This window comes from Bufo bufo, chromosome 3, assembly GCF_905171765.1.
Source record: "Bufo bufo chromosome 3, aBufBuf1.1, whole genome shotgun sequence".
NCBI lineage: Eukaryota > Metazoa > Chordata > Amphibia > Anura > Bufonidae > Bufo > Bufo bufo.
In genome coordinates this window covers 226,196,340-226,221,808 of record NC_053391.1, presented here as the reverse complement: position 1 = coordinate 226,221,808, position 25,469 = coordinate 226,196,340, and the positions used below count along the sequence as shown (strand labels likewise).

The following is a 25,469-nucleotide window of genomic DNA, read 5'->3' as shown; positions in this document are numbered from 1 at the left end:
AGTCAGACTTTGAGCACCTTACATGACAATAGACGGGTGAGCATCTATATAACCTTGTGTTTTTATAGGGCAAGGTTGTCAGCAGCCAGATGATTAATCTTCAGATTCTCCAGCAGATTGTATACAAAAAAAAAATCTCATGCCACTATCAAAGTTTATAATCCTGTGCAAAATCCAAGGCCACAACAGTAAAGATATATAAATGTGTACATTCTTTCAGAAGAGCAGTTACTGGTGGCTACAGGCCATACTATGTATGGCGGTTGTCATTTAGCATCTAAGGAAGGAACACATCCCTGGAACTAGTTTGATCTTCTGAGTAGCCAAGAATAAATTTTATAGAAAACAAGCTAAATTTGTAGGCAGTAGCAGCACATTTCTAAACACATTGGCTATAGGATCTGTCAAGGTCCCTCAGGTGACTGGCGTCAGGAGATCAGAGAGACTGGCTGAGCGTGGAGGAATCTAACTGCCTCCTTGATTTCTCTTTATTCAATGTTGAGAGTTAATGACCACTTCCCTTTTCTCAGCTGTTGCTCAGTGGTCATCACTTCTACCCTTTATAGTCTGACGCCACCCTTCTGACGGTGCGGTAGATAGCTTCATTTGGGTTTGGCTGAGCTGGTGTGAGGTTGTCTCTGGTTTTCCTGTTCTTCCATCTCTACAGAAGTTAAGTGTCGCGTTTGTTTGTATTTGTTATATTCCCTGTTGTTGTATCTGGGCCTGAGACAGAGACTTCCATTTGTCCATCTGGGGAGGAATGGGTTGTCTCTGGTCCTTATTCCAGGGCCTTATAGGGAAATCAGGGCCTAGGTATGCTGCATATGAATATTCCTACCTTCAAGGTCTATTCAAATTGATAGGTAGTCAGGGCCCGGATTAGGGTTGTCTAGGAGGTGACCTGTTTCTTCCCTAGTTTCCAGGCCCAGTTACTGTGGCTGTGTTCAGTGTGGAGTCCCCCCCCCCCCCTCCCACTTAACGTGACAGGATCATTTGTCAAGCCCAGCCTCTAGACAACATTTTTTCCCTCATTTGCACTGGACGTGATCCCTATAGGTAAAAAAGAATTGCATGCAATGTAGTCCTGATTTTTCTTTTTTCTTTAGAAATGCTTAAAGGCAAAAGGGTGATTATCACTGGTGCAAGTTCTGGCATTGGTGAACAGATGGCATATCACCTGGCAAGGATGGGATCCCATGTACTAATAACGGCTCGTACAGAAGAGAAACTTAAGAAGGTAATACTATTGTGCTATTTGTTTTTTGCACTAATTTCAGTCAAGTCAGTTGTCATACACATCATGATTGCCTTGTCGAATGCCATAATAGAAATTCCTAACATGCACAAAGCAATATAACGATAAAAAGAATACATCCCGACAAACAGAACCCTTGAAGAACCAGATGTATTAGGTATCAAAAATAAAGTTTTGCCGGTATGCAGCTATATAGCAGCACATTCTATTCATTTAAGGGTTGGTTCACGTTACATTTTTATCTTTACATTTAGCATGTACGCTGGGAAAGATCCTTACATACACGCTAAATGTGTCTATTGCTTTCCACCGTCAGACAAAAGAATGCCTTTTTGGCCCCATACGTTTATGGTATACCATAAACATACATGTTACTTTTTTTTTTTTTTTTTTACATGGTAGCCTTTGGGTGACTTTTCCAGTACATGGACGCTATTATGAATTATCTATTAAACAGACGATGGCATATGGATGACAGATATGTTATGCCTAACAGTGCCATCCGTTTAATAGACATGTCATAGTAACATAGTAACATAGTACATAAGGCCGAAAAAAGACATTTGTCCATCCAGTTCGGCCTGTCATCCTGCAAGTAGATCCAGAGGAAGGCAAAAAAACCCTGTGAGGTAGAAGCCAATTTTCCCCACTTTAGGGGAATAAAGAATTCCTTCCCGACTCCAATCAGGCAATCAGAATAACTCCCTGGATCAACGACCCCTCTCTAGTAGCTATATCCTGCAATATTATTACACTCCAGAAATACATCCAGGCCCCTCTTGAATTCCTTTATTGTACTCACCATCACCACCTCCTCAGGCAGAGAGTTCCATAGTCTCACTGCTCTTACCGTAAAGAATCCTTTTCTATGTTTGTGTACAAACCTTCTTTCCTCCAGATGCAGAGGATGTCCCTTCGTCACAGTCACAGTCCTGGGGATAAATAGATGATGGGATAGATCTCTGCACTGACGCCTGATATATTTTTACATAGTAATTAGATCTCCCCTCAGTCGTCTTTTTTCTAACGTGAATAACCCTAATTTTGATAATCTTTCAGGGTACTGTAGTTGCCCCATTCCAGTTATTACTTTAGTTGCCCTCCTCTGGACCCTCTCCAGCTCTGCTATGTCTGCCTTGTTCACTGGAGCCCAGAACTGTACACAGTACTCCATGTGTGGTCTGACTAATGACTAAGCTATTGAAAAGTTCATGACCTATCCATTAAATGGGTGCCAATATAGCATATGGGTAATAGATGCCATCCTCTGTTTAACACATATTGTATTTAACCCCTTCCACAGCAATTTTTTACTCCCTGCCTTCCCGGAGCCATAACTTTTTTATTTTTCCATTCACGTATCTATATGAGGACTTGTCTTTTGTGGAACAAATTGTACTTGCCAATGGCACCATTTAATATTGCATAGAATGTAGTGGGAATCTGTAAAAAAAAAAAAAAATCTAAATGGGGTGGAATTGGAAAGAAAAATGCAATTTCGTCACAGTTTTATGGGTTTTGTTTTTAAGGTGTTCTCTTCGTTTTCCAGGTCAGTACAATTACGGCAATACCACATATTTTTCTTGCGTTTTAATACTGAAAAAGCATTAAAACTTTTGAAAACATAAATTTATTTCTTTTCATCGCAATATTCTAACCCCATAACTTTTTTATGGTTATGGCTACGGAGATGTTTGAGGGTTCATTTTTTTGCACAACAATCTGTAGTTTTTGATAATACTCATTTTGGGGTGTGTATGACTTTTTGATCACTTTGTATTTTATTCTTTGGGAGGTAAAGTGATTAAAAAAAGACGGCAAATCGGCCATTTTTTCACAGTATGGGATACATTTTTTTTATATTTTAATAGTACTAATGTTTTTGCACGTGGCCATGCCCATAATGTTGATTTTTGTTATTAAGTATTTTTATTTTGAGGAAATAGGGGGTGATTTGAATTTTTTGTTTTTAAACTTCTTTTTAGGTCCCTAAGTGGACCATGAGATGCATTTTGTACAGAATAATGGAATTTTCTCCATTATCCTATACAGAAATAGCTATGTTACGAATCAGTGCTGTCACCTGCTGGCCTGAATTTTAACATACAAGCAATGAGTCTGGAAGCCTAGTACAGACTCAGGCTCATTACTCACATGGAACGCCCTCCCCGAAATTGAGATGTGAGCATCACTTTAAAGGAGTCAACAGGGTGGTGATTCCAAGAGACCTGGGAGGTGTGGTGGTGGCAGTGAAGTAATAGAGCTGGAACCCAGTGGCGGTGACCAGGTAAGTATAATCACCACCCTAGGTTAGGCCACTCTGTGAGGTCTGTTAAAAAAAAAAAAGTTTAAAGTTGCACAACCCCTTTAACCCCTTAAGGACCGGGCTCATTTTCACCTTAAGGACCAGGCCATTTTTTGGAAATCTGACCAGTGTCACTTTAAGTGCTAATAACTTTAAAACGCTTTGACTTATCCAGGCCATTCTGAGATTGTTTTTTCGTCACATATTGTACTTCATGACACTGGTAAAATGAAGTCAAAAAAATTATTTTTTTTGCACAAAAAAATACCTAATTTACCAAAAATTTGGAAAAATTTGCAAATTTCAAAGTTTCAGTTTCTCTACTTCTGTAATACATAGTAATACCCCAAAAAATTGTGATGACTTTACATTCCCCATATGTCTACTTCATGTGTGAATTGTTTTGGGAATGATATTTTATTTTTTGGGGATGTTATAAGGCTTAGAAGTTTAGAAGCAAATCTTGAAATTTTTCAGAAATTTACAAAAACTAAATTTTTAGGGACCAGTTCAGGTCTGAAGTCGATTTGCGAGGCTTACATAATAGAAACCACCCAAAAATGACCCCATCTAAGAAACTACACCCCTCAAGGTATTCAAAACTGATTTTGCATACAATATTAACCCTTTAGGTGTTGCACAAGAGTTATTGGCAAATAGGGAGGAAATTTGAGAATTTAATTTTTTTATCAAATTTTTCATTTTAACCCATTTTTTCCACTAACAAAGCAAGGGTTAACAGCCAAACAAGATTGTATCTTTATTGCCCTGACTCTGCCGTTTACAGAAACACCCAATATGTGGCCGTAAACTACTGTACGGGCACACAGCGGGGCGTAGAGTGAAAGGTGCGCCGTATGGTTTTTGGAAGGCTGATTTTTATGGACTGGTTTTTTGACACCATGTCCCATTTGAAGCCCCCTGATGCACCCCTAGAGGAGAAACTCCCTAAAAGTGACCCCATCTAAGAAACTACACCCCTCAAGGTATTCAAAACTGATTTTACATACGTCGTTAACCCTTTAGGTGTTGCACAAGAGTTATTGGCAAATGGGGATGAAATTTGAGAATTTCATTTTTTTGCCTAATTTTCAATTTTAACCCATTTTTTCCACTAACAAAGCAAGGGTTAACAGCCAAACAAGACTGTATCTTTATTGCCCTGACTCTGCTGTTTACAGAAACACCCCATATGTGGCCGTAAACTGCTGTACGGGCACACAGTAGGGCGTAGAGTGAAAGGTGCGCCGTTTGGTTTTTGGAAGGCTGATTTTGCTGGATTGGTTTTTTTGACACCATGTCCCATTTGAAGCCCCCCTGATGCACCCCTAGAGTAGAAACTCCATAAAAGTGACCCCATCTAAGAAACTACACCCTTCAAGGTATTCAAAGCTGATTTTACAAACGTTGTTAACCCTTTAGGTGTTGCACAAGATTTAATGGAAAATAGAGACACAATTTCAAAATTTCAAATTTTTGGCAGATTTTCCATTTTAATATTTTTTTTCCAGTTACAAAGCAAGGGTTAACAGCCAAACAAAACTCATTATTTATGGCCCTGATTCTGTAGTTTACAGAAACACCCCATATGTGGTCGTAAACAGCTGTACAGGCACACGGCAGGGCGCAGAAGGAAAGGAATGCCATACGGTTTTTGGAAGGCAGATTTTGCTGGACTGGTTTTTTTGACACCATGTCCCATTTGAAGCCCCCCTGATGCACCCCTAGAGTGGAAACTCCAAAAAAGTGACTCCATTTTAGAAACTACAGGATAGGGTGGCAGTTTTGTTGGTACTAGTTTAGGGTACATATGATTTTTGGTTGCTCTATATTACACTTTTTGTGCAGCAAGGTAACAAGAAATAGCTTTTTTGGCACGTTTTTTTTTTTTGTTATTTACAACATTCATCTGACAGGTTAGATCATGGGGTAATTTTATAGAGCAGGTTGTCACGGACGCGGCGATACCTAATATGTATACATTTTTTTTTATTTATGTAAGTTTTATACAATAACTTCATTTTTAAAACCAAAAAAATGTTTTAGTGTCTCCATAGTCTAAGAGCCATAGTTTTTTCAGTTTTTGGGCGATTATCTTGAGTAGGGTCTCATTTTTTGCGGGATGAGATGACGGTTTGATTGGCACTATTTTGGGGTGCATATGACTTTTTGATCGCTTGCTATTACACTTTTTGTGACGTAAAATGGCAAAAAATGGCTTTTTTCACACTGTTTTTATTTTTATTTTTTTACGGTGGTCATCTGAGGGGTTAGGTCATGTGATATTTTTATAGAGCCGGTCGATACGGACGCGGCGATACCTAATATGTATACTTTTTTTTTATTTATGTAAGTTTTACACAATGATTTCATTTTTGAAACAAAAAAAAATCATGTTTTAGTGTTTCCATAGTCTAAGAGCCATAGTTTTTTCAGCTTTTGGGCGATTATCTTGAGTAGGGTCTCATTTTTTGCGGGATGAGATGACGGTTTGATTGGTACTATTTTGGCGTACATGCGACTTTTTTGATCACTTTTATTACCTTTTTTGGGAAGTAAGGTGGGCAAAATTTCAATTTTCTCATAGTTTTTATTTTTTTATTTTTATGGCGTTCACCGTGCGGGGAAAGTAACATGACCATTTTATAGATCAGGTCGTTACGGACGCGGCGATACCTAATATGTGTAGTTTATTTTATTTTTTTAATTTTTATTCCGTGATAAATGTTCTTTTTTTATCTTAACTTTTTTCACTTTTTTTTTACATTTTTTTGACCCAGACCCGCTTGGTTCTTGAAGATCCAGTGGGTCTGATGTCTGTATAATACAGTACAGTACAATATATATTGTTCTGTACTGTATTTTACTTACACTGAACAGATCTATGCTTTCAGCATAGATCTGTTCAGCACCATGGACAGCAGGACGCCTGAGCAGGCGTCCTGTTGCCATGGGAACCCTCCCCGTCTGCTCAGAACTTCGCAGACGGGGAAGGGTAAGCACGGGGCTGAGGGGGGCTCTCTGGGGGCTCTCTCCCTCTCCATCGGGGGGCTGCAAAGGCACAGCAGCCCCCCGATGGAGAGGGAGTGAGCTCCCTGACCGATGACAGTTAACTTTTTCCATACAGCGGTCCGTACGGACCGCGTTATGGAAAGGGTTAAACGGCTGACATCTGCAAAGATGTCAGCCGTTTATACCAGGGTGCCAGCAATGTGCTGGCACCCTGGTATAACCACTAGAAGCCAACGATCATTCATGGGAGGCGGGCGGGGGATCGCGATCCCGCCTGCCGCACCGCCCGCCTCCCGCACCGCATGCGACACCCCCCCCCGCACCACCCGCCGGCATCAAATCATGCAGGGGTGCAGGGGGGGGTAAAAAATATAGATTTTAGCCACTCTAAAGTTTCTGATCCCCGCGGTCAGGGACCGCGGGCATCAGAAACTGCAAAAAGCGCAGCAAACCGCAGGTCTGAATTGACCTGCGGTTTGCTGCGATCGCCGACACGGGGGGGTCACATCACCCCCCCTGGCGTTGTCACAGGATGCCGGCTGAAGGATTTCAGCCGAAATCCCGTTCCGTTTAACCCCTCGGGCGCCGGAATCCCGATTTAAAAGTTAGGACGTAAGGGAAATAGGGCGTACCGGTACGTCCTATGTCCTTAAGGGGTTAATACAACTTGAGAATGAGTCCTATGAACCTATAAAATAGCATGCTATAAATAATTTAAAAAGGCAAAAAAGTAAATAAAATACAAGCATGACTAAGGCATATAAGATATCTATGCAGGATTTGGCAATTCATTTTTTTTAATTTATCTCAGGTGATTGAAAAGTGTTCAAAACTGGGTGCAGCTTCTGCCTATTACATCCCTGGAAGTATGGACAATATGACTTTTGCTAAGCATGTGGTGCATGAAGCTGAACGTTTGTTTGGTAAGAGACAAAAAAAATTTGAGAGGAATATTTGAAGTCAGTTTTGCCTGAGTCTGTGTATAGTTTTGTATATCAAATGTGCACACAATTCAAGCCTGTGTGCAAAATCTTGAAACTGTGTGAATTTTTAGATGCACTGACATTTGTTGTGTCAGCGCAAAGTGCAGATGACAGGTGCAATGTATTTGAATGGAGGAGACATCACATGGAGGTGATCTGTCTGGTCACATGACCCTCATCAGCAGCCATTAAATGGACAAGACCTCTGTGAGGATAGCACAAGGGGGCATACCTTATAAAATATATTTAAAAAAATGTTAACAAAGCCGAAATTAGTAAGTGCCATATAGCCATCATACAAACACATTGGTCACTAGTAGCCAGAAATTGGCGAACCCCTTTAAATTATGTCCTTCATGGCCGATATCAAAAGTCAGATTACAAATCTAAACATACAGTCAGGTCCATAAATATTGGGACATCGACACAATTGTAACATTTTTGCCTCTATACACCACCACAATTGATTTGAAATGAAACGAACAAGATGTACTTTAACTGCAGACTGTCAGCTTTAATTTGAGGGCATTTACATCCAAATCAGGTGAACGGTGTAGGAATTACAACAGTTTGCATATGTGCCTCCCACTTGTTAAAGAACCAAAAGTAATGGGACAATTGGCTTCTCAGCTGTTCCATGGCCAGGTGTGTGTTATTCCCTCATTATCCCAATTACAATGAGCAGATAAAAGGTCCAGAGTTCATTTCAGGTGTGCTATTTGCATTTGGAATCTGTTGCTGTCAACTCTCAAGATGAGATCCAAAGAGCTGTCACTATCAGTGAAGCAAGCCATCATTAGGCTGAAAAAAACAAAACAAACCCATTAGAGAGATAGCAAAAACATTAGGCATTGCCAAAACAACTGTTTGGAACATTCTTCAAAAGAAGGAACGCACCGGTGAGCTCAGCAACACCGAAAGACCCGGAAGACCACGGAAAACAACTGTGGTGGATGACCGAAGAATTCTTTCCCTGGTGAAGAAAATACCCTTCACAACAGTTGGCCAGATCAAGAACACTCTCCTGGAGGTAGGTGTATGTGTGTCAAAGTCAACAATCAAGAGAAGACTTCACCAGAGTGAATACAGAGGGTTCTCCACAAGATGTAAACCATTGGTGAGCCTCAAAAACAGGAAGGCCAGATTAGTTTGCCAAACGACAACTAAAAAAGCCTTCACAGTTCTGGAACAACATTCTATGGACAGATGAGACCAAGATCAACTTGTACCAGAGTAATGGGAAGAGAAGAGTATGGAGAAGGTAAGGAACTGCTCATGATCCTAAGCATACCACCTCATCAGTGAAGCATGGTGGTGGTAGTGTCATGGCGTGGGCATGTATGGCTGCCAATGGAACTGGTTCTCTTGCATTTATTGATGATGTGACTGCTGACAAAAGCAGCAGGATGAATTCCGAAGTGTTTCGTTCAATATTATCTGCTCATATTCAGCCCAATGCTTCAGAACTCATTAGACGGCGCTTCACAGTGCAGATGGACAATGACCCAAAGCATACTGCAAAAGCAACCAAAGAGTTTTTTAAGGGAAAGAAGTGGAATGTTATGCAATGGCCAAGTCAATCCCCTGACCTGAATCCGATTGAGCATGCATTTCACTTGCTGAAGACAAAACTGAAGGGAAAATGCCCCAAGAACAAGCAGGAACTGAAGACAGTTGCAGTAGAGGCCTGGCAGAGCATCACCAGGGATGAAACCCAGCGTCTGGTGATGTCTATACATTCCAGACTTCAGGCTGTAATTGATTGCAAAGGATTTGAAACCAAGTATTAAAAAGTGAAAGTTTGATTTATGATTATTATTCTGTCATTACTTTTGGTTCCTTAACAAGTGGGAAGCACATATGCAAACTGTTGTAATTCCTACACCGTTCACCTGATTTGGATGTAAATACCCTCAAATTAAAGCTGACAGTCTGCAGTTAAAGCACATCTTGTTCGTTTCATTTCAAATCCATTGTGGTGGTGTATAGAGCCAAAAATGTTAGAATTGTGTTGATGCCCCAATATTTATGGACCTCACTGTACATTACCCAGAAACCAATTTCTACATATACTGTAAAAGATGCTATTTTCTTTACAAACAGGCGGACTGGACATGCTAATCCTGAACCATGTTGGTTTCACCTACTTTAATTTCTTTGATGGCGATGTGGATCACGTGCGGAATCTCCTGGAAATCAATTTTCTGAGCTACGTAACCATGACAGTCGAAGCTCTGCCAATGTTAAAAGCTAGTGGTGGCAACATTGTAGTAGTCTCTTCATTTGCAGGTAACTTTTCAGTAATGCTTTTGGAAATATGTACGAGTGAAGGTGCAGAAAGTTGTCATGGGGAAGAATTGAGATCTGACGAATTTCCTTTAAGATGTTTTTCAGTTTTTTACTGTTTTAATTTGGGTAGATCAGCCATAACATTAAAGGGGTATTCCCAACTTCAATATTTATGGTAGATGAGGTTCCCACCTCTGGGAGAAGGGGTTCCTTAACCCGCTTGGTGATACAAAGAATGAATTGATAGATAGCCACGCAAATGCATGTCTCTCTCCATAAATGTCCAAGTTGTCAGAACCCCTTTAAAACAACTGAAAGGTGAATAACATTATATTGTTGTAATAGCACCAATTGGTATATATTAGGTAGCAAATGTGCATACAGTTCTTTAAATTGAGGTGTTGGAAACAGGAAAAATGGCAAAGTGTAAGGATCTAAGTGATAAGGGGCAAATTGTGATGGCTAGACCACTACATCAGAACATCTACAAAACGACTGTTCTGTATTCCCAGTATGCCGTGGTTGGTACCTACCAAAAGTAGTTCACCTGAAGTAGAGTTTGCCCCAGGATGCATTAAGGGGAGAAGGCAAGACGCCCCAGGCAGTGTGATGCTCTGGGTAGTAATCTACTGGGAAACTTTGGGTACTGACATTCATGTGGATGTTACGTTGACATGTACTATCTACAATAACCGTAATCCCTAATGGCAGTGACCTCTTTCAGCAGGATAATGTGTCTGCCCACCAGAGAACATTTTATCAGGAATACCCCATTAAAGGGTCTGCTAATGACTTGGTATCAGACACCACATGACACCTTAGGAAGTTTTGTGGAGTTCATGCCTTATCAACTTCAACTTATTAATTCTGCCCTGTTCCTGTGCCACTATTATCTGGTCCCCACTGTTTACATGACATGACTGCGGTAGGCATGTGCTGACCGCTGATGTTTTGTTTAATGGATATCATATTGTCTTATGAAGGGGAGAATACTTGTCCTACTGAATAATGGAGACCAGCTACCATCAGCCAGAAAAACTGAGCTCCAACCCCTATAAATACTAAAAAAGCTGGTTAGATGTGGACATTCAGATTCTTTTCATCTTAAGCACTCGACCGTAGCCTGTTTTGCAGTCCGCATCTGACCCGCATTTTTTGATGCAGAAAAATATACGTTCATGTGCAATAACCCTTAATGTGATGAAGACAGGTTCTTGAATAAAGCGCAGAAGATGTACTGTATATTTTGGTCTTGAAACAATAATATTGCTTCTCAACATTTACATTACAGGCAAGGTTGGCTTACCTTTGACTGTGCCATATTCAACCACTAAATTTGCCCTGGATGGCTTCTTCAGTTCTCTTCGAATGGAGTTCTACCAGCAAAAAGTTAACGTTTCTATTACATTGTCCGTTATCAGCTATATTGACACAGGTAACAACAATCTACAAGCAAAATCAAATAACATGCTGCTTACTGTCAATTATGAATTACTAAAACAGCAATTGAGATGTATGACTGTTTGGCTGTAAGTGGATCTATCAGGTCTCATATCTGAGCTTCACAGGGGGAGATGCTGAGCTTGGGCATATATACAGCTGAAACTCGAAAGATTAGAATATTGTGCAAAGTTCATTTATTTCAGTAATGCAACTTAAAAGGTGAAACTAATATACGAGATAGACTCATTACATGCAAAGCGAGATATCAAGCCTTTATTTGTTATAATTTGAATGATTATGGCTTACAGCTTATGAAACCCCAAAGTCACAATTTTGAGGTACCCTTTGCTCAGGGGGTATGGATTAATAGCTGACTAAAGTGTGAGACTTTGAGCCTAGAATATTGAACCTTTTCACAAAATTCTAATTTTAAGCTGCATTAATGCAATTCCTTTTAATTTGCATTACTGAAATAAATGGACTTTTGCACGATATTCAAATTTTTTGAGTTTCACCTGTAGTTTTTTATACTCTGATCCAGTATTTTTAGGTAAACCATTGTTTAAATGCGGTCAGTAAAAAAATGTATTCAACTACTGTATACACAATATGAAGTAGCAAACACATGCATAAAAATCCTGGGTCAGATAATAATATGTGGCTCAGTCATATTACATCCCACTGACAGGTGGATCAGTGGCAGGGGTTAGATGTCTATATTTTAGGAGATTTATTATTGGAAAGATAGAGATGTATTAAAGGGAACCTGTCATGTTAACCCCTTCAGGACACAGCCTTATTTCACCTTAAGGACCAGGCAATTTTTTGTAAATCGGACCAGTGTCACTTTAAGTGATGATAACTTTAAAACGCTTTGACTAATCCAGGCTATTCTGAGATTGCTTTTTCGTCACATATTGTACTTCATGACACTGGTAAAATGAAGTAAAAAAAAAATCATTTTTATTTATAAAAAAAAATACAAAATTTACCAAAAATTTGAAAAAAAATATAAAATTTCTAAGTTTCAATTTCTCTACTTCTATAATACATAGTAATACCTCCAAAAATAGTTATTACTTTACATTCCCCATATGTCTACTTCATGTTTGGATCATTTTGGGAATGATATTTTATTTTTTGGGGATGTTACAAGGCTTAGAAGCAAATATTAAAATTTTTCAGAAATGTTCAAAAACCCAATTTTTAGGGACCAGTTCAGGTCTGAAGTCACTTTGCGAGGCTTACATAATAGAAACCACTCAAAAATGACCCCATTCTATAAACTACACCCCTCAAGGTATTCAAAACTGATTTTACAAACTTTGTTAACCCTTTAGGTGTTCCACAAGAATTAATGGAAAATAGAGATACAATTTAAAAATTTCACTTTTTTGCAGATATCCCATTTTAATAATTTTTTTCCAGTTACAAAGCAAGCGTTAACAACCAAACCAAACTCAATATTTATCGCCCTGATTCTGTAGTCTACAGAAACACCCCATATGTGGTCGTATACCGCTGTGCGGGCACACGGCAGGGCGCAGAAGGAAAGGAATGCCATACGGTTTTTGTAAGGCAGGTCTTGCTAGACTGGTTTTCTTGACACCATGTCCCATTTGAAGCCCCCCTGATGCACCCCTAGAGTAGAAACTCCATAAAAGTGACCCCATCTAAGAAACTACACCCCTCAAGGTATTCAAAACAGATTTTACAAACGTCGTTAACCCTTTAGGTGTTCCTCAAGAGTTATTGGCAAATAGAGATGAAATTTCAGAATTTAAATTTTTTGCCAAATTTTCAATTTTAATCAATTTACACCATGTCCCATTTGAAGCCCCCCTGATGCACCCCTAGAGTAGAAACTCCAAAAAAGTTACCCCATTTTAGAAACTACGGGATAGGGTGACAGTATTGTTGGTACTAGTTTAGGGTACATATGATTTTTGGTTGCTCTATATTACACTTTTTGTGAGGCAAGGTAACAAGAAATAGCTGTTTTGGCACCATTTTTATTTTTTGTTATTTACAACATTCATCTGACAGGTTAGATAATGTGATATTTTTATAGATCAGGTTGTCACGGATGCGGCGATACCTAATATGTATACTTTTTATTTATTTATGTAAGTTTTACACAATGATTTCTTTTTTTAAACAAAAAAAAAATCATGTTTTAGTGTTTCCATAGTCTGAGAGACATAATTTTTTCAGTTTTTGGGCGATTACCTTGGGTAGGGTATGATTTTTGCGGGATGAGATGACGGTTTTATTGGCACTATTTTGGGGTGTGTTTGACTTTTTGATCGCTTGCTATTACACTTTTTGAGATGCAAGGTGACAAAAAATTGCTTTTTTTACACCGTTTTTATTTTTTTACGGTATTCACCTGAGGGGTTAGGTCATGTGATATTTTTATAGAGCAAGTTATTATGGATGCTGCGATACCTAATATGTATACTTTTTATTTTATTTATGTAAGTTTTACACAATAACAGCTTTTTTAAAACAAAAAAATGATGTTTTAGTGTCTCCATATTCTGAGCCATAGTTTTTTTAATTTTTTGGGCGATTGACTCAGGTAGGGGCTCATTTTTTGCGGGATGAGGTGACGGTTAGATTGGTACTAAATTGTTTATTTAGCACAGTTTTTATTTTTTACAGTGTTCATCTGAGGCGTTAGGTCATGTTTATAGAGCCGGTTGATACGGACGCGGCAATACCTAATATGTATACTTCCCCCCCCCCCCCTTATTTTTTACCAATTTTTTTTTTACTTAATTTGAGGAAAATTACGTTTTTGTTTATTTTTACTTGAAACTTAATATTTGGGGGGGAAAACTTAATTTTTTCACTTTATTTTTTGTCCCACTTTGGGACTTCAACTTTTGGGGGTCTAATCCTTTACAATGCATTCCAATACTTCTGTATTGGAATGCATTGACTGTATGAGTAATGCAGTGTGCATTATTCATACAGCTTCCGGCCTGTGAGATCCAGGGGGCTGGATCTCACAGGCTCGTCACCGGAAGGCAGCGCGATTCCTTCCTTAGGCATCGCGCTGCCTTCCATGCCATCGGGTCCCCCCTACAGCCACATGGGGGCCCGATGGCACCGCCGATCGCCGCCGCAAACCGGCGGTCTGAATTGACCTGCGGTTTGCGGCGATCGCCGACACGGGGGGTCACGGGACCCCTCCGTGCATTTAGCCAAGGTGCCTGCTCAACGATTTGAGCAGGCACCAGGTTCCGATCACTGCTCGCCGGGCGGCGGTGATCGGAAATACACAGGACGTACCCGTACACCCTGTGTCCTTAAGTACCAGGACATCAGGGCGTACCGGTACGCCCTGTGTCCTGAAGAGGTTAAAGGGTTTCTAGCACCAGAAATACTGTTATGTAGCTGACTGACATTAGCGATGCGCTAATGTCAGCACTACATAACAGTATGTTTTTTACCTTTCTCCCTGCAGCCATTTTGGTAAAAAAAAAGCACTTTCATAATATGCTAATGAGCCTCTAGGTGCTATGTGGGTGTAAAATCAGCACCTAGAGGCTCCTTCTACTCACCCTTTATCCCGCCTAGGTCCCCTGTTCTACCTGCCCCGCTCCTCTTGATTGATGGCACGGTCCGCCGCATCGCTGCCGAAATCCTGCGCCTGCATCGTTCACTTCTGTATTCGGCGAAGGCGCAGTGAGTGAAGGCTGCTCTCCTGATGCCGGCTTCCTTACTGTGACGTAATCCGGCACCAGGAGCGCATCATTCACTCACTGCGCCTGCGCCGAATACAGAAGTGAACGGCGCAGGCGCGGGATTTTGGCAGCGATGCGGCGCACTGTGTCTGATATGCTCCCATTGATGAGAGACAACCCCTTTAATGTTAGGTGTTTTGTTGCCATAGATTGTTTTGTTTTGTTGCCAGAATACATGCAAAAAATTCTGTGTGAACATATGCTTATAGTTTCACATTTATGAGCTCATTGCTTCTTGGGTTTGGTAGAAATCCCTGTGGTTGTACCTCTAACCAATTACACACTGATGGTATATCAGTTACAGTTGCAAGAAAAAGTATGTGAACCCTTCGGAATGATATGGATTTCTGCACAAATTGGTCATAAAATGTGATCTGATCTTCATCTAAGTCACAACAATAGACAATCACAGTCTGCTTAAACTAATAACACACAAAGAATTAAATGTTACCATGTTTTTATTGAAAACACCATGTAAACATTCACAGTGCAGGTGGAAAAAGTATGTGAACTTTATAAATGTATCTCCAAAAGCCTTGCTGTTCATCAGTCCACGGTAAGACAAATTGAGATAAATGGAGAAAGTTCAACACTGCTGCTACACTCCCTAGGAGTGGCCGTCCTGTAAAGATGACTGCAAGAGCACAGCGCAGACTGCTCAATGAGGTGAAGAAGAATCCTAGAGTGTCAGCTAAAGACTTACAAAAGTCTCTGGCATATGCTAACATCCCTGTTAGCGAATCTATGATACGTTAAACACTAAACAAGAATGGATTTCATGGGAGGATACCACAGAGGAAGCCACTACTGTCCAAAAAAAACATTGCTGCATGTTTACAGTTTGCACAAGAGAACCTGGATGTTCCATAGAAGTACTGGCAAAATATTCTGTGGACAGATGAAACCAAAGTTGAGTTGTGTGGAAGAAACACACAACACTATGTGTGGAGAAAAAGAGGCACAGCACACCAACATCAAAACCTCACCCCAACTGTGAAGTATGGTGGTGGGGGCATCATGGTTTGGGGCTGATTTGCTGCGTCAGAGCCTGGATGGATTACTATCATCGAAGGAAAAATGAATTCCCAAGTTTATCAAGACATTTTGCAGGAGAACTTAAGGCCACCAGCTGAAGCTCAACAGAAGATGGGTGTTGCAACAGGACAACGACCCAAAGCATATAAGTAAATCAACAATAGAATGGCTTAAACAGAGGAAAATACGCCTTCTGGAGTGGCCCAGTCAGAGTCCTGACCTCAACCCGATTGAGATGCTGTGGCATGACCTCAAGAAAGCGATTCAGACCAGACATCCCAAGAATATTGCTGAACTGAAACAGTTCTGTAAAGAGGAATGGTCAAGAATTACTCCTGACCGTTGTGCACGTCTGATCTGCATCTACAGGGGATGTTTGGTTGAAGTTTTTGCTGCCAAAGGAGGTTCAACCAGTTATTAAATCCAAGGGTTCACATACTTTTTTCACCTGCACTGTGAATGTTTACATGGTGTGTTCAATAAAAACATGGTAACATTTAATTCTTTGTGTGTTATTAGTTTAAGCAGACTGTGATTGTCTATTGTTGTGACTTAGATGAAGATCAGATCACATTTTATGACCAATTTGTGCAGAAATCCATATCATTCCAAAGGGTTCACATACTTTTTCTTGCATGTGTATATATTACATACAATATGGTATAGCAGTGGAAGGAAAACCTTATTAACCACCTCCGGACCGCCTAACGCAGATTCGCGTTCCGGAGGTGGCAGCGCTGCGCACAATCACGCATATACGCGTCATCTCGCGAGACGCGAGATTTCGCTCAAAGCCGGCCCGCGCATGCGCATCGCGGGCTGGCAAAATTAAAAGAACAAGTTCGTCACCAGCCTGCCAGCAACGATCATTGGCTGGCAGGCTGGCGATTTTCAAAAAATCCAATCAAAAGTCATATAACAGATCATATTAGTAAATATGATCTGTTATATGGCTTGTCTGCTCCTCTGCTGGTCCTTTTCGTCGGTTGGATCCAGCAGAGGAGCAGACTGAACTGTGAGTACACCAAACACTACACCTTAGCCCCAGATCACCCCCCTGCACCCCAATTAACCCTTTGATCACCCCTTTGATCACCCCTGTCAATCACTATTGAAAGGAAAAAAAGTGATCAGTGTAAACTGTCACTTTTTTTTTTTCACTAGTATTGGCTGTTAGGTTTTAGGGATAGTTTAGGCCCCTTGGTTAGGTAGTTTAGCGTGAGTTAGCGCCCAGCCCACCGCACCGCAGTCACTTATACGCTGTTTAGCGTATCGCTAATCAGCATTTGTACTTTTATAGTATCTGTAAGTGATCAAAACTGATCACGGTCAGATCTATAATAGTATTAGTGTCACCTTAGCTCGCCCTCCACCCAAAACGCAGTGTTTGCCCGATCAGGCCTGATCGGTCGCCCACATGTGCGTTCACCCACGCCCGCCCCACCACAGTGACAAAAAATATATATTTTTTGATCACTGCACATTCATTTTACACGCACTGCGGCGATAAAAAAATCAGTTTTGATATTTTTTATCAACCGCAGCGGCCTCCGGTACTTCGCTAGCCTCCCCTTTGTAAGACAGGCTTGCTTTTTTTCTTGGGTAGTCTCAGGGAATACCCCTAAATTTAGTAGTCCAAAATGTCAAACAGGGGGTACTCTTCTGAAGAGGCCTACAGGATTCTGACCCAGTCGGATGAGGAGTGGGAACTCTCATCTGACGAATCTAGCGGGTCAGAATATGAACCTGTAGAAAGCAGTGGCTCTCTGACCCAAAGTTCGGACGAGGAGGTTGAGGTCCCTGGCAGCACCAGGCGTACCCGGCCCCGTGTCGCTAGACCACAGGTTATGCAGGATCCGCTTCAAGAGCAGCAGAGTGGGGCTGTCGCTGCCGGATCACGTGGTGAGGCATACACCAGCAGCGCAGCCCTCCCTGGACCTAGTACCAGCACTGCCGTACAACATGGTGACGTGGCGAGCACCAGAAGGGCAGTTGAAGCTGGTACGGTGGCACATGCAGTAGTTACCCCGTCGCAGCCACCGCACAGACAGGCCCGTAGAGCCCCTAGAATCCCTGAGGTGCTGGCAAACCCTGATTGGCAGTCACCAACTTCAGCCGCACCATTAGTTCCCCCTTTCACCGCCCAGTCTGGAGTTCGGGTTGAGACGGCTCAAATCGGTTCGGCCCTGGGATTTTTTGAGCTGTTCTTGACTGCGGAGCTCTTGGACTTAGTCGTGGCAGAGACAAACCGGTATGCCACACAATTTATATCCGCCAACCCGGGAAGCTTTTATGCCCAGCCTTTCCGGTGGAAACCAGTCCAAGTTTCCGAACTTAAAATTTTTTTGGGCCTTCTCCTCAACATGGGCCTGACAAAAAAGCATGAATTGCGGTCATATTGGTCCACGAACCCGATTCATCACATGCCCATGTTCTCTGCTGCTATGTCCAGGGCACGATTTGAGGCCATCCTCCGTTTCCTGCATTTTAGCGACAACACCACCTCCCGTCCCAGAGGCCACCCAGCTTTTGACCGGCTCCACAAAATTCGGCCCCTCATAGACCATTTCAACCAGAAATTTGCAGATTTGTATACCCCCGAGCAAAACATCTGCGTAGACGAGTCCCTAATACATTTTACCGGGCGCCTTGGCTTCAAACAATACATCCCAAGCAAGCGTGCCCGGTATGGGGTCAAATTGTATAAGCTCTGTGAAAGGGCCACAGGCTATACCCACAAATTTCGGATCTATGAGGGAAAAAATCAGACCCTGGAGCCGGTCGGTTGCCCTGACTACCTGGGGAGCAGTGGGAAGACAGTCTGGGACTTGGTGTCACCCTTATTCGGCAAGGGGTACCATCTTTATGTGGACAATTTTTACACAAGTGTGGCCCTCTTTAGGCATTTGTTTCTAGAACGGATTTGCGCCTGTGGCACCGCGCGAACTAGTCGCGTGGGCTTCCCCCAACGGCTTGTAACCACCCGTCTTGCAAGGGGGGAGAGGGCTGCCTTGTGTAACGAAGAACTGCTCGCGGTGAAATGGAGAGACAAGCATGACGTTTACATGCTCTCCTCCATTCACGCAGACACGACAATCCAAATTGAGCGAGCAACCCGTGTCATTGAAAAGCCCCTCTGTGTCCACGACTATAATGCGCTCATGGGAGGGGTGGACTTCAATGACCAGATGTTGTCTCCGTATTTAGTTTCCCGCAGAACCAGACGCTGGTATAAGAAGGTGTCTGTATATTTAATTCAATTGGCGCTGTATAATAGTTTTGTTCTCTACAGTAAGGCTGGGAGAACAGGATCCTTCCTCAAATTCCAGGAAGAGATCATCGAGAACCTCCTTTACCCAGGAGGTTCCGTGGCCCCATCCACCAGTGTAGTTAGCCGTCTACACGAGCGACATTTCCCCAGTGTCGTTCCTGGTACCTCAACCCAACCGTCACCCCGAAAAAGATGTCGTGTCTGTAGCAGGAGTGGAATAAGGCATGACACCCGCTATTTCTGTCCTGACTGTCCTGACCACCCTGCCCTATGCTTTGGTGAGTGTTTCCGGAAGTACCACACACAGGTACACCTAGCATAGGGATTGCATCTCACAGGACAGGCACACAGGGCTATTAGGGCCCTTTTACTCACAGCTGCTGCAAACCTCTCCTTTCACCTGGGATAAAGTGCATAACGTACTTTGCCACATCTTTGGGCGATTTGCGCTTTGCACATTGTCCCATGGGGAAGGAGAGGTTTGTTCTATAAAGGTAAAAAAAACTAAACAAAAAAAAAATTACCGGTAAGTAAAAAAGTTAAAAAAAAGTTAATATGTTCTGTTCTAAAGTTAATAAAGTTATTGCGTTGCGGCCTGGTTTTTTCTTTTTTGTTTTGTTTTTTTTACCTTTCAGGTGGACCAACCGATCGACTAGCTGCAGCACTGATGTGCATTCGGACAGAAGCATTGCGCTGCTGTCAGATTACACGCAAGTCGGTGTATGCGGCGCTGCAAGACGAGATTTCTCCTCTGCAGTAAAAGATACGTTTGCCGAGGCATATGAGCTGAGGAGGTGGCGGTGTTCATATACTTTGGCAAACACTTTGTATATATAAAAAAAAAAAACCCGGCAATGATTTATTCATCCACATCAATTGATGTGAATGGAGAAATCGGGTTTGCCAGGGCATACGAGCTAAGTGGGTATGGATGTTGGGCGGAGCTCCTATGTCCTGGCAGACGCCTTTCCCCTCCTTTTTCTTTTTTTGGCAGAGATTTTTTCATCCACATTGATCGATGCAAATGAAGAAATCTGTGCCGTTCATTTTTTTCTTTCAGCCCAGAGGCTGAACGGAAAAAAAAAATCTCATTACCTGTATGCTCAATATAAGGAGAATAGCAGAAACTCCTAATGCTGGGCATACATGTAATGATTGCGGAGACCCTCAAATGCCAGGGCAGTACAAACACCCCACAAATAACACCATTTTGGAAAGAAGACACCCCAAGGTATTCGCTGAGGGGCATATTGAGTCCATGAAAGATTGAAATTTTTGTCCCAAGTTAGCGGAAAGGGAGACTTTGTGAGAACAAAATCAAAAAAATCAATTTCCGCTAACTTGTGCCAAAAAATTATTTTTTCTATGAACTCGCCATGCCCCTAATTGAATACCTTGGGGTGTCTTCTTTCCAAAATGGGGTCACATGTGGGGTATTTATACTGCTCTGGCATTTTAGGGGCCCCAAAGCGTGAGAAGAAGTCTGGTATCCAAATGTCTAAAAATGCCCTCCTAAAAGGAATTTGGGCACCTTTGCCCACCTAGGCTGCAAAAAAGTGTCACACATGTGGTATCTCCGTATTCAGGAGAAGTTGGGGAATATGTTTTGGGGTGTCATTTTACATATACCCATGCTGGGTGAGATAAATATCTTGGTCAAATGCCAACTTTGTATAAAAAAATGGGAAAAGTTGTCTTTTGCCAAGATATTTCTCTCACCCAGCATGGGTATATGTAAAATGACACCACAAAACACATTCCCCAACTTTTCCTGAATACGGCGATACCACATGTGTGACACTTTTTTGCAGCCTAGGTGGGCAAAGGGGCCCACATTCCAAAGACCACCTTTCGGATTTCACAGGTCATTTACCTACTTACCACACATTTGGGCCCCTGGAAAATGCCAGGGCAGTATAACTACCACACAAGTGACCTCATTTTGGAAAGAAGACACCCCAAGGTATTCCGTGAGGGGCATGGCAAGTTCCTAGAATTTTTTATTTTTTGTCACAAGTTAGTGGAAAATGATGATTTTTTATTTTTTTTTCATACAAAGTCTCATATTCCACTAACTTGTGACAAAAAATAAAAACTTCCATGAACTCACTATGCCCATCAGCGAATACTTTGGGGTCTCTTCTTTCCAAAATGGGGTCACTTGTGGGGTAGTTATACTGCCCTGGCATTCTAGGGGCCCAAATGTGTGGTAAGGAGTTTGAAATCAAATTCTGTAAAAACTGACCAGTGAAATCCGAAAGGTGCTCTTTGGAATATGGGCCCCTTTGCCCACCTAGGCTGCAAAAAAGTGTCACACATCTGGTATCTCCGTACTCAGGAGAAGTTGGGGAATGTGTTTTGGGGTGTCATTTTACATATACCCATGCTGGGTGAGAGAAATATCTTGGCAAAAGACAACTTTTCCCATTTTTTTATACAAAGTTGGCATTTGACCAAGATATTTATCTCACCCAGCATGGGTATATGTAAAAAGACACCCCAAAACACATTCCTCAACTTCTCCTGAATACAGAGATACCAGATGTGTGACACTGTTTTGCAGCCTAGGTGGGCAAAGGGGCCCATATTCCAAAGAGCACCTTTCGGATTTCACTGGTCATTTTTTACAGAATTTGATTTCAAACTCCTTACCACACATTTGGGCCCCTGGAAAATACCAGGGCAGTATAACTACCCCACAAGTGACCCCATTTTGGAAAGAAGACACCCCAAGGTATTCCGTGAGGAGCATGGCAAGTTCCTAGAATTTTTTATTTTTTGTCACAAGTTAGTGGAAAATGATGATTTTTTTTTTTTTTCATACAAAGTCTCATATTCCACTAACTTGTGACAAAAAATAAAAACTTCCATGAACTCACTATGCCCATCAGCAAATACCTTGGGGTCTCTTCTTTCCAAAATGGGGTCACTTGTGGGGTAGTTATACTGCCCTGGCATTCTAGGGGCCCAAATGTGTGGTAAGGAGTTTGAAATCAAATTCTGTAAAAACTGACCAGTGAAATCCGAAAGGTGCTCTTTGGAATATGGGCCCCTTTGCCCACCTAGGCTGCAAAAAAGTGTCACACATGTGGTATCTCTGTATTCAGGAGAAGTTGAGGAATGTGTTTTGGGGTGTCTTTTTACATATACCCATGCTGGGTGAGATAAATATCTTGGTCAAATGCCAACTTTGTATAAAAAAATGGGAAAAGTTGTCTTTTGCCAAGATATTTCTCTCACCCAGCATGGGTATATGTAAAATGACACCCCAAAACACATTCCCCAACTTCTCCTGAGTACGGAGATACCAGATGTGTGACACTTTTTTGCAGCCTAGGTGGGCAAAGGGGCCCATATTACAAAGAGCACCTTTCGGATTTCACTGGTCAGTTTTTAGATAATTTGATTTCAAACTCCTTACCACACATTTGGGCCCCTAGAATGCCAGGGCAGTATAACTACCCCACAAGTGACCCCATTTTGGAAAGAAGAGACCCCAAGGTATTTCGTGATGGGCATAGTGAGTTCATCGAACTTTTTATTTTTTGTCACAAGTTAGTGGAATATGAGACTTTGTAAGAAAAAAAAAAATAAATAAAAATCATCATTTTCCGCTAACTTGTGACAAAAAATAAAAAGTTCTATGAACTCACTATGCCCATCAGCGAATACCTTAGGGTGTGTACTTTCCGAAATGGGGTCATTTGTGGGGTGTTTGTACTGTCTGGGCATTGTAGAACTTCAGGAAACATGACAGGTGCTCAGAAAGTCAGAGCTGCTTCAAAAAGCGGAAATTCACATTTTTGTACCATAGTTTGTAAACGCTATAACTTTTACCCAAACCATTTTTTTTTTACCCAAACTTTTTTTTTTTATCAAAGACATGTAGAACAATAAATTTAGAGCAAAATTTATATATGGATCTCGTTTTTTTTGCAAAATTTTACAACTGAAAGATGTCATTTTTTTGCAAAAAAATCGTTAAATTTCGATTAATAACAAAAAAAGTAAAAATGTCAGCAGCAATGAAATACCACCAAATGAAAGCTTAGTGAGAAGAAAAGGAGGTAAAATTCATTTGGGTGGTAAGTTGCATGACCGAGCAATAAACGGTGAAAGTAGTGTAGGTCAGAAGTGTAAAAAGTGGCCTGGTCTTTCAGGGTGTTTAAGCACTGGGTGCTGAGGTGGTTAAAGGGCACTTGTCGGCAGATTTATACCTATTAAACAGGCTGACCTTGATTGCTGAGAAAAATGATATTTAAATACAGAATATGCAAATAAGCCTCTAGGAGCAACGGGGGCATTGCCATTACAGGCTCTGCTGTCTTTGCAACTGCCACACCCTCTCCAATTTATTTGACAAGGCCAGGCAATGAAAATATCATGCCAAGCGCACATCATAGGTACAAATCTGCTGACAGATGCCTTTTAAACTGCCTTCTGGATTATCTGCCTCACTCACAATAGCACTCTGGTATTATATGTGAATGGAATAATTCCCATTCAGTTTCTCAATGTATATTGCCATTGACCATAACATTTCAAATTTATTATTCCAGACACCGCTTTGAAGATAGTGTCAAAGGTAGTCCAGCAGCCCGCAGGTCCAAAAGAAGACTGTGCACTGGAGATCATTAAAGGTGGAGCCCTGAGACAACGAGAAGTCTACTTCCAGTATCATGCCACCAAGATTCCAATGCTGCTTAGAGACTGGGCACCACATTTCTTAGAATACCTTGTCCTTAAGAATTATAATTTCGAGGCAGTGGAGAAGAAGCAGTGATGATGTGATTTTAAACCAAGGAAAGACAACATTAGGATACATCAGGGGAAACTATAAAATACACAAGTGGTAACCACAAAGATCATCAAAACAGCTGAAGACTTTATCTTCCTTTCCATCACAATTTTTATACTATGTCTCATTTTACTGGACAACACAGAAGAATATAAGTGATCAAATAGAGAAACCATGGCTGGAATTAAGCGTTTACTAATAATTTGCTGCTCTGATTTCTTCTCCTTACCTAGATGCCTAACTGTACTTGAGACATATGTAAAACAATGCAGGAAGCAGGGCCGTCTTTAACGCGGGGCAAAAGGGGAAGCTGCCCCGGTCCCAGTTGCTCCTGGGGGGCCTAAGGCAACTGCCTCTTGAGCCCCGCTGGCAATTGGAGGACCTTTCATGGGTCCATACTTTAATAACTAAGTAGCAGGACATGTAAGGCATACGTGGTGGATGTCCCTGCACTTACTATTATTTCTGGGCGCCGCTCCGTTGTGCCACTGTGGCCCCCGAAACATTCTTCCGCGCTGTATGCTAAGTAACAGCATCGGAACACCAGGGAGGAGACATCAGCTTTAGCTGTAGCGCTGTCCAATCACAGCGCAGAACGTCACAGCCAGGGAGAAAAAAAACTCACCTTCTCCTTGTGACGTTCTGCGCTGCGATTGGACAGCGCTACAGCTAAAGCTGATGTCTCCTCCCTGGTGTTCCGATGCTGTTACTTAGCATACAGCGCGGAAGAATGTTTCGGGGGCCACAGCGGCACAACGGAGCGGCGCCCAGAAATAATAGTAAGTGCAGGAACATCCCCCATGTATGCCCTACATGTCCTGCAACTTAGTTAATAAAGTATGGACCCATGAATGCGGCAGCGGCACTTGTGTTCTCCCTCTTGCCCAGGGTCCAATCAATATTAAAGACGGCCCTGGCAGGAAGGAATAGAGAATACTACTGGTTACAATAGAAGAAATCATGTAATCTATAGTTCTACCTAGCAGATCCCAAGTGGGGTATCTAAGGAGGGTTTAGAAGTGTCTAATGCTTGAAAATACATTAGGGGTTGTCTCATGAAAAATATTCTAAATTTTTCAAACCATCCTCTTGTAATTGCATGAAATAAAAAATTTAGAATAGCCACTGAGTTATTCAATAAAATGCATCTGTATAGCGCCACCTGCTGTTCACTCTTTTTCTACATTCTCTGTCCAGCTCACTGAGGTCGACCTACATGCTCCGTTCCATCCTTCAACTGCCACTAGCTGCAGCAGACAGGACACACTCCCTGAGAAAGTGCATCCCCCTGAGCTGCCAGCTTGAAAGAAATCAATCAGAGCAATA

At 41.7% G+C, this 25,469-nt stretch overlaps 1 protein-coding gene across 1 annotated transcript in view; it reads left to right on the top strand.

Annotated features, from left to right (window-relative positions):
• Window positions 1–24,539, top strand: part of HSD11B1 (hydroxysteroid 11-beta dehydrogenase 1) — a 45,695-nt gene extending 21,156 nt beyond the window's left edge. Inside the window, exons 2-6 of the mRNA XM_040421852.1 lie at window positions 1,107–1,237; window positions 7,384–7,495; window positions 9,659–9,844; window positions 11,136–11,279; window positions 23,905–24,539. Of these exons, the coding sequence (XP_040277786.1) occupies window positions 1,107–1,237; window positions 7,384–7,495; window positions 9,659–9,844; window positions 11,136–11,279; window positions 23,905–24,128 (797 nt within the window). The 3' untranslated portion in view covers window positions 24,129–24,539. The remainder of the gene's footprint in view (window positions 1–1,106; window positions 1,238–7,383; window positions 7,496–9,658; window positions 9,845–11,135; window positions 11,280–23,904) is intronic.
• The last annotated feature ends 930 nt before the right edge of the window (window positions 24,540–25,469 follow it).